Source organism: Dasypus novemcinctus, chromosome 21 (assembly GCF_030445035.2).
Source record: "Dasypus novemcinctus isolate mDasNov1 chromosome 21, mDasNov1.1.hap2, whole genome shotgun sequence".
In the NCBI taxonomy this organism is placed as follows: domain Eukaryota; kingdom Metazoa; phylum Chordata; class Mammalia; order Cingulata; family Dasypodidae; genus Dasypus; species Dasypus novemcinctus.
In genome coordinates, this window is record NC_080693.1 from 86588000 (window position 1) to 86597119 (window position 9120).

At 56.1% G+C, this 9120-nt stretch overlaps 1 protein-coding gene across 3 annotated transcripts; it reads left to right on the forward strand.

The window, feature by feature from the left end:
* Nucleotides 1–582: 582 nt before the first annotated feature.
* FN3KRP (fructosamine 3 kinase related protein) lies at nucleotides 583–8767 on the forward strand. Of its 3 annotated transcripts, XM_058284967.2 has the most exons (7): nucleotides 889–2433; nucleotides 3915–3971; nucleotides 4398–4549; nucleotides 4967–5058; nucleotides 6011–6093; nucleotides 7166–7288; nucleotides 7524–8767. In XM_058284967.2, the coding sequence occupies exons 3-7, from the start codon at nucleotides 4407–4409 to the stop codon at nucleotides 7860–7862; spliced, it is 780 nt and encodes a 259-aa protein (XP_058140950.1). In that variant the 5' UTR covers nucleotides 889–2433; nucleotides 3915–3971; nucleotides 4398–4406; the 3' UTR covers nucleotides 7863–8767. The 3 variants fall into 3 exon arrangements, with proteins under 3 accessions (XP_058140948.1, XP_058140950.1, XP_071066964.1); XM_058284965.2 differs by lacking the exons at nucleotides 889–2433; nucleotides 3915–3971 and adding an exon at nucleotides 583–786; XM_071210863.1 differs by having other exon boundaries at nucleotides 889–3971.
* Nucleotides 8768–9120: the final 353 nt, after the last annotated feature.

Below are 9120 nucleotides of genomic sequence, written 5' to 3' on the forward strand. Positions count from 1 at the left end.
GACTTTCTAGTTGTTTTCAGCAGGAAGATTGGTTCAAATCTGCAAACAGAACTTTCTTCATCTGCTCTTATTCCTTAAACCATCAACTTGCAACCATCCATCCATCCATCGTTGTAATACATTCTTGTTTAGTTGAATGCCCACAACTCTACTGGCCCTGGCAAACAATGGGAAGTTAAGCAGACATCCTTCCGCCCTTCAAAAACTGTTAGTCTAGTAGGGGAGACAGGCAGGGGGCAGGGCAGGGACCAGGGCAGGGGAAAGGGGCAAGGGGCAGGGGCAAGGGGCGCGGGCAGTGAGAGACGGACCCTCCCGGCAGCACCCCACGGGCCACGGGGCCAGCAAAGCAGCGAGCGGGGATGGGACAGCAGAAAGAGGCACAAATCTCTCGAGTTGCCCTGGAAGTTCCTCGCATTATGACCCCTCCCCGATCCCGGGCCCGCCCCACGTGACGTCATCTAGCCTCTCACCCAATCCTCGCGCGTCTCCCCGGCCCGCCCCCACCCTGACGTCACCAAGCCTCGCGCGCATCCTCCGGCGGGGCGTGCGTCGGCCGTGAGGGGGGCGTGCGTCGGCCGTGAGGGGGGCGTGCGTCGGCCGTGAGGGGGGCGTGCGTCGGCCGTGAGGGGGGCGTGCGTCGCCAACATGGAGGAGCTGTTGCGGCGCGAGCTGGGCTGCGGCTCCGTCAAGGCCACCGGCCACTCGGGGGGCGGGTGCATTAGCCAAGGCCAGAGCTACGACACGGACAGAGGACGGGTGTTCGTGAAAGTGAACCCCAAGGCGGAGGTCAGGGCGCCGGGCGGCCGGGGGCGGCGTCCGAGTTCCAGGCCGAGGCCGGGCTCCAGGTCCCGGGCCGGGTCTGCAGGCCGCGGGCGGTTCGAGGGCGGGGGCCTGGGGTCCGCAGCGGACGGGGGCACCTGGCGACCCCGTTTAGCCCTGGGCCGGGGCAGGGCCCGGGCTCTGCTCTGCGGTTGCAGCCTCGACCCCCTGGAGCCGCGGTCCCGCGTGGGCCGAGAGCCGCTGCGCCCGCAGCGTCCGTGGTGGGTAGGGCGGGTGTTTTCTTTTCGAGTGCGTTGTGGCAGCTACTTTAAGAAAATCCAGAATGTTCGGTGAGTTTTGAACAAGGACGAGGCAGTAGAAGAGACCAGTCTGGGAGGAGATTTGACCTTGCGGAGATCAAAACTCTTTTCGAATTACGAAAAGCCATTGAACACCCGGGCTCCTTTCCGTTTGTTTGTGCATTCCTTCTCAGGGCGTGGAGGGGATGGAACCTTGTCTCTCGTTGGTGTCACTTTGCCGGCTTTGGCTGCAGGGCTCGGCGGGAAGGCTCCTTCCGCGATGCCTTGTTTCCCCTGGGACTGAAGGCGCTCACCGCAACTAGATCCTAGGTGTCACAGACCCTGCCTGTGCTTTTATCCTGTCCTCATAATCCATTCTTGCAGTTATTTTAATTTTCGCCTGGTGAATGAATCCTGTCATCCGTGATGGGGGACACTCCTGACACGCTGCTATCTCCCAGACCAGCCTTCAAGTCTTTGTTCCACGCATCAGCCTTCTGCCATCCTGTTCATTCCTTTTATAGCGTGTTGTCAGGTAGTCCTTGAAGGTGCTCTTTACTTGAATTCCCCCAAAGTGGAGCAGTGGCGCCCCTCCTGCACTCTCCTTCAGGGCTGCTCCGTGCTCCTTTTCAGATCTCTCTATAGTTCTCCTTTCACTACCATTTGAAACGATTCAAAACCGTGTTGACTGCAGGGGAAGCAGATTCTCCTGGTTAAAATGGAACCACTTAGTGATGCTTTTTTCTCTTTCTTTTTTTCAGGTCCTTTTTTGGAGAAGTTGCATGTTAACAGAAACATGGAGAAAGTAGAGTCCCATATAGCCTCCCTCACACAGTTTTCCCTGTTAGCAACACTTTTTATTAATGTGGTACTTTTGTTACAATTGATGATACAAATTTATAGTTATTAATACACTATTAACTATAGTGCATAGTTTACATTAAGGCTCACTGTTTGTATTGTACAGTCCATGGTTTTAAAGAATTTTAATTCTGGTAACATGTACAACCTAAAATTTCCCATTTTAACTACTTCCAAATATACAATCCAGTGGTGTTAATTACAGTCACAATGTTGTGCTACCATAATCCATTGCTAAAACGCTTCTACTTAGTAATGCATCTTAAACATCGTTCTTCTGCCATTATTTCAAGTTCTTAGTCACTATTTTTCCCCCATTGAATTCCATTTTCTTTTTGCTAACCTTCCTCATCTAAGGTCCTTTGAGTTCTTCCGTTACATAGTTCCAAACGTGTTTTTTTCCAGCTTGCTTTGGAATATTCAGTGTGAGTTATGCAAATATATTGGCCACAGGACAGACGTTTGCTGAGCTATATTGAAAACAAGACTGTCGGTTATGCTTTGTCTCTTGGAGGTAAAAGCATCTACACTTTTAAGGGGACACTGTGTTTGCTTTTCTGTTTTGCTTTGTAGGCCCTGCTGGAGTTGACCAGGTTTAAGCAGTTTTTTTCCCTCTTGATTATTCTTATCTGCCCCTTGCATACTTGTGTAGTTGGTTTCTCTCATACTCTGCCCATGTCTTTTTTTGAGTTCTAGATCTTTTTTGCATTACACCCCAACTGAAGCTTAATTTTACGTTGTTTCTACTCTAGAGTAGGAGTATTTTTCCTTTTAGTTAGGAACGCGGGACCATGCAGCAGAAAGTAGCTGAGGAGCCTTGGCCTGCAGCCGGCTTGCAGGTCCTACCTTTTCTCTGCATTCTTTACACTTTCCTGTACTTTGTTCTCCTAGGCCAGTGGTCTGTTAGGAAGTGTAGCAGGCCCAGTTGTGTGTCCCTTATCTTCCAGAGAGAATACTCCAAAAATTATCCTTAAGACAGTTCTTTTCTTCCTTCTCACTGACTTTAGTTCTCTAAGATAGTAATATTGTTTATCAAGTGTTTAGACTGTGTTAGCTGTTAGCTCATTTGATCCTGACAGGAAGCCATCGAGATCAGTACTAGACGAGGTAGACGAGGAGCTGAGGTCCAGAGAGCATAAGTAATGCCCAAGGTTACAGAGTTCGTAAGCAGGAGAATAAGTAGAAGGAAGCTCCCAGCAGCACTGGGGGCGTAGAATGGGTGCATTCCTCCTGTAATGTTCACCTGGTGCACACAGTGCAGCGCTGAGGACGAGCTCCTCTGTGCGCCCGTGTGGCTGGACGTCCAAGTACAGTGTGGAGCGAAAGATGCAGGCCCAAAAGGCCGTGAGGTTCTGTCTGAGCAGAATGACAAAGCCGGCAAAACACACCTGTGTGGTGACGGAGTCAGGGTAGTGGGCACCCTTGTGGGTGGGGGAGCTTCTGGGGTGCAGGTAACTTCTGGTTTCTTGACCTGGGTCATAGTGACCTGGATATGTTAACTTTGTGAAAATTCATCAAGGTGGACATCTATGTGTTGTATACTTTTTTGTGTATACTCCAGTAAATTTTTTATTTAGAAGGATATTTTAAAAGCAGACCTTATCTGGGGAGTTAGGGGCGATTTCTCTGAGAAATAGAAGCTGATATTTAATCTGAAATCTGAAGGACGACCAGAAAGGAGCAGGCTCTGCAGAGGATGGGGGAATATAGTTCCAGGCATCAGTGACAGACCGTGGGATGGCTTTGAAGCCGGAAAAGACGGGTTATTTGAGGGACTAAAGGAAGGCTGTAAGACAGGAGCACGTGATGAGTGTGTGTGTGTGTGCGCGCGCGCGCAGGGGTGGTGCTGGGCAGAGGAGCAGGGTGTGTGGGTGTGTGGGTGTATGCAGGTCATGGCTGGATGATAGTGGGAAAGTGGGCAGGGCCTTTGTGGCAAGGGGAGTGAGGAAGGCGCAGGCTCTAAGTGTGTTCTGGGGTTGGGTTTGCATCTTCCAGGGAGCGCTGCTGTGTGGAGAAGAGCAGGAGTGGGTGCTGGGGACAGGATGACTTAGGGTGAGATGGCGGAAGGGGTGGAGGTGATTTTCAGGATGGTTGGGAGGGGCCTAGCACTGGGTGGGCCACTGATGTGTATGTGCAACTGGGCAGAGGGTTGGCGGCAGATGAGGAGCCCACGGGCAGGGCAGTGCTGGGGCTGTTGGAGGGCATTGTAACCAGGAGTGGCCTTCTTTCCTCTTCCTGGAGAGTCCTGGTTTCAGCCAGGTCATAAAAATAAGTCCCATATTGCAAGGTGCAGGTCTCCCCTTCCCCTGCAGGTCTGGCTCCGCCGAAAAGTGCCTCTGGAAAGCTGTGCGAGTCTATGGCGCCCTTGCCCAGGAGAGCCTGGCTTTGCAGCTGTGACCCTGGGGGAGACTTGTCTGTGCAGAGGCCTTCCAGCAGCGTCTTGCTCTCTCTACTCTTCCTCTCCCTTGCTCCCCACAGGCCCGGAGAATGTTTGAAGGCGAGATGGCGAGTTTAGCTGCCATCCTGAAGACACACACGGTGAGAGCACCCCAGCCCATTCAGGTCCTCGACGCCCCCGGAGGCGGGAGCGTGCTCGTGATGGAGCATCTGGACATGCGCTACCTGAGCAGGTGTGTCCTCGTACTGTCCCCTCCACTTGCTTGGCCCTTCCTTGGGGTCGCTCCTCTATGCCTGAAGCTTGTTGAAGTTGGGGGATGATGCAAGGGCTGTCATACAGGAACCGCACAGCCCAAGCTTTGTGGCGTCTGCAGAATGAACAGCACCTACTCTGCAAGCCAGAGGCCTGCAGGAAGGGGGTGTCCCAAGGTGAGAAGCTGATCACGGCCCAGCTGCCTCCTTGGGTGAGGCTGGGGAAAGGCCATCAGTTGCCACGGTCCTTCCTTTCTCCTTGCTCACCAGAATGGAGGTTGCAACCTCAAAACCTTCAGCTTATGTCCGTGCCATGCGGCCCTCCCGGGGCGGGAGCCCTGCCCCGTGGGTTGTCCCTGCAGGTCTTGGTGAGGAGGATGATGCCTTTTGTCTCACAGTCATGCGGCGAAGCTTGGAGCCCAGCTGGCAGACCTGCACCTCCACAACAGGAAGCTTGGAGAGAGCCTCCGGAAGGAGGAGAGCACCGTGGGTACGGGGGCAGTTCTGTGCAGGGACCCCCTGGAGGGCTCAGCCAGCACGGGCACGAGGGGCTGACGCTGCAGCGCTGGGAGGCTCAGACCTGTGCCGGGAGGAGCAGAGGTGGTGGACTTCAGAACCAGTGCGACATGACGCATGGGGAAGCACTGGGAGAGGCCTTGCTGGACTCCATGCCCACGGTGTCAGGGTGGCTGTCCCTCCCGCTCCTGGGAAGGAAGCATTGTGGACGTTTCTCTGGCTTTCTAAGCAGAGCAAGACCGCTGACCGCTGTGTCTTCTAAACAGCAGTCATACTCAAGGCTCAGAGGGCAGCCTCACGGTCTGTCCTGTTTTGCACTTAGTGTGATGCTAGTGTCCTTTGACATCTGATCGTCTTGTGTGGCCGTGTCGTGACTGCTAAGCAGAGGAGCTGGCGTGAGAAGACTGCAATGTCTGGGCAGGCAGTCACCGTGTGGCCGCCCGTCTGTCCCTGCACGGCTCAGTCTGTTGGGGTTTGCTGGAACGAGGTGGAGCTGCAAAGAGTTTGAGGCTGTTTCCAAGCGCAGCAGTTCACCTTTCAGAGCTGCGAGTGCTGAGCTGGCCACGAAAGCTGTCCGCTCCTGGTGGGCCATGGAGTAGCGCTCTCCTCCCTGAAGAGCGGCCTCCTTCCTGGGGCCATCCCAGGAAGCAGTTGGTGTCCGTTGATGATTATTTTTAGGAGGCACTGGGGGTTGTGCTTGGGAAGCAGGTGCTCAGCCCCGGAGAACACCGGCTCCCTCCTTAGGTCACTAGACCTGCCAGTACAGGCTTCCGTCCTGGTGTTCTGAGTGGAAACCAGTTGCCTTTGGGTGAGGAAATGGTGGGGAAGGATGCGCTGCAGCCAGGCCCCGGGCAGGGCGGGCAGTGAGAGTGGGAACAGGCCCTGAGTGAGTAAACTAGTCCTCCCCGCTCCCCGTTGCTTCCCAGGGAGAGGAGGTGGGCAGGCGGAACGCGCCTTTGTGGACCAGTTTGGCTTTGAGGTGGTGACCTGCTGTGGATACCTGCCCCAGGTGAGCGGCACCAGAGACTTGCGTCTGCTTCACACCCAGTTCAGCGCTTCAGTGCGGTGGGGAGAGCACACCGTGCCCTCCTCATGAGGCTCAGTAGTCCTCCTCCCGTGCGTGCTCGCGGGCCTGAGGGGGACGCTGCCTCCCCTGCTGGGTGAGCACAGAGAATGGAGAGGGAGGCCAGGAGGGCAGGGTGAGCATTTCAAGGTTGGTGAAAGTTAGAAACTTAAAAAAGCTTTACTATACTTGTTAAACACTCAGGCCAGCAGAATGCAAAGGGATCATAGCTTCGTTTCATGGTTCTACGATTGGCTCCCCTGGAAACTCTGGGGATGGTACTTGGTGCCCACGATGGGGGGGGGTGGGAACGCAGCTCTGCTCTCAGGACGGGGGGAGTGGGCTGGCGAGTCCAGAAAGCCTTTGAGTTTCCTGGTGGGCGTGGGAATGCAGTGGGCACTACCCGGGTTTTGAAAGGCGGGAGATCGTCTGCCAGGACAGAGCTGCTCTTGGTTCTTGGGGTAGGGCGCTCGCCCGCAGCCTCCCTGTGGCCTTCCCACGTGCCAGCCCTGGGTTCCTCGAGCCCCTGCACCCCGCGCTGCGCGTCCGCCGCAGAGCCCACCCCGCTAGGCCCGGCTTACCGCAGCCCTGTCTCCTGGGCCTCCACTTCCTGCGCTGCCCTGGTCCAGAGGCCCCGATGCTGCTGGCGTACGCGGAGTCCTCGCGCTGTCCAGGCTCACGCAGGCCTCGTCCTGGCACGGTGCTTCCTGGCGCTCACTGGGGCGTAGCCGCCCTCCTTGAACGCGGGCTTTGTGCCTGCCGCGACTTGTGCGTGCAGCAACGGTCCTCCTGACCCCAGGCTCTTTGAGGTTTTAAAATTGAAGTTAAGGTTTGAAATTCAAACCTGATGCTTGCTAGAGACTGTGTGGCCTGCTGACGGGACAGCCGGTTCCTGCCGCTCCTCCGCGCTCTGGTGTCCACAGTGCCCAGGGCGCACTCGACTGAGCCGCCTTCTTTGTCACTGCCTGGGGCTCGGCATCCCTCTGAGCTCTCTTCCTTTCTTGCTGCCCTCGTGCAGGTGAACGACTGGCAGAAGGACTGGGTCGCGTTCTATGCCCAGCAGCGCATCCAGCCTCAGATGGAGATGGTGGAGAAGGCGTCCGGGGACAGGGAGGCGCGCGAGCTCTGGTCTGCTTTGCAGGTGAGCGGAGCCCTTGCCTGCCCAGAGGCGGCACCGAGGCAGGGGCGACCACCTCTGGGCCTGTTCTGGGCGGGAAACAGTGGAGGCAGCTGGCTGGCGCCTGGCGTATCCCAGGGCCGCTACCTGAGCAGGGCCCGTCTGTGCACAGTGATGCCGCTGGGTTCTGGCCAGTGGTGTTCAGGAAACGTCCAGTTCTCATCCACGTGACACTGCTCTCTGACGCGCTGTCTTTCAGTTGAAGATCCCCGAGCTGTTCCGGGATCTGGAGATCATCCCTGCCTTACTGCACGGAGACCTCTGGGGAGGCAACGTAGCTGAGGACTCTTCTGGGCCCATCGTGTTCGATCCAGCTTCTTTCTACGGCCACTCGGAGTACGAGCTGGCGATAGCCGGCATGTTCGGGGGCTTCCGCAGCTCCTTTTACTCTGCCTACCACAGCAAAATCCCCAGGGCCCCAGGATTTGAGAAGCGCCTCCAGCTGTATCAGCTCTTTCACTACTTGAACCACTGGAATCACTTCGGGTCCGGGTACAGGGGCTCTTCCCTCAACATCATGAGGAATCTCATCAAGTGAGCTCGCCGCCCTCTGAGGAGCCGGCTGGGGGCAGAGTGGGGCAGAGTGTGGATGCGTCTGCGTCCAGCCAGCGGCCACGGTCCCGCCACACCCCGCCCATCGAGCCACACCGTGTAGTAGCTGAAGACCAACCCAGGCACTTATTTTCAAGCCTTGTAAAGTGATCTCTTAAAAGAGATTTTGTCATCCTAAAGTTGTCCATTTTGTTAGATTTCATGACCAGATAAAGCCATGCTAGAAATCAGGTGTGAGCAGAGGACCTGCGATGAACAGGCAGTGCTGAGCCCTCGGACGGGAAGGGCGTGTGTCCAGCCTAGGCTGTGGCGTGGGGAGCCTGAGGCGCGCAGGGTGGCCGGTGGCCCCCACTGCCCTCTGACAGCGCCCACCCACGTCCCCGCCGCACTCGGGGCCAGCGGTGCTTTGAGCCATTAACCGTGCTGCTGGGCTGGGCTTGGGTCTGGACGGGAAGCCACCTCAGCGAGAAGCTTCTTGCAAGGACCAGTTCCAAAACCAACATTCCCTGGACTCTGCGTCACCTCTGGAGGCGGCTGCAGGTTGAAAGGCCTGGAAGCTGGTCTGGGGGCCGTGGTCAGGTTGGTTTGGGACCAGGAGCTGCCGCTGGGCCCCGTTGGGGGCTGGTTGCGCCAGGTGCCTTGGTCCTGCCGTGGCAGTGGAAGCTGAACCAGCGCAGGCTCCTTGGACCTCGCAGGGCACCGGGGCGGCGGTTCCTGGGCGGCGCTGATGCTAATCGATACTTCTACATAGAAGTTTGAATAAATTTCCAATGATGCTTGAGACTGTATACTTCCCTCACTTGAGTTGTAATTCAGTGTTTATCTTAGCTGTTTGCCCAGAAATCTTTGTCCTGTCTTGCTATAATAAAGAGATGCAGCTCTTTCTTAAAAGAGCAGTTTTCGTTTAGTCTTTAGTTTAAGTAAAAGCACAGAGCTACAGGGGGGCGGGGTAGAGCTCAGTGGTTGAGCACCTGCTTCGCATGTACGAGGGAGTTCAACCCCTGGTATCTCCTAAAATGAAAAAGCACAGGGCTCTGAGGTAAGGGGAGCCTGGGACTGCCTATAGCTTTTGTCAGGTGCGGTTTAACTGCTGCTCCTACCCTGGGAAGGTTGGCAAGCCCTGGAGGGAGAAAGAGGAACTGTAGGGTTGTCCTTGGTGGAAGAAGCCAATGGATGACCACCTAGTAGGACTGGCTCAGTGCCTGGCAGCCTCGGTCCGCCACATGCCCTCGCTCAGGTGGGCT

What these genes read in the sequence shown, in the direction of transcription:
- FN3KRP (XM_058284965.2), top strand. Translation starts at nt 646, where the DNA reads ATGGAGGAGCTGTTGCGGCGCGAGCTGGGCTGCGGCTCCGTCAAGGCC. An exon ending in GAAGGAGGAGAGCACCGTGG is followed by an intron (nt 5,059 to 6,010) that starts GTACGGGGGCAG and finishes GTTGCTTCCCAG; the next exon opens with GGAGAGGAGGTGGGCAGGCG. An exon ending in AGCTCTGGTCTGCTTTGCAG is followed by an intron (nt 7,289 to 7,523) that starts GTGAGCGGAGCC and finishes GCTGTCTTTCAG; the next exon opens with TTGAAGATCCCCGAGCTGTT.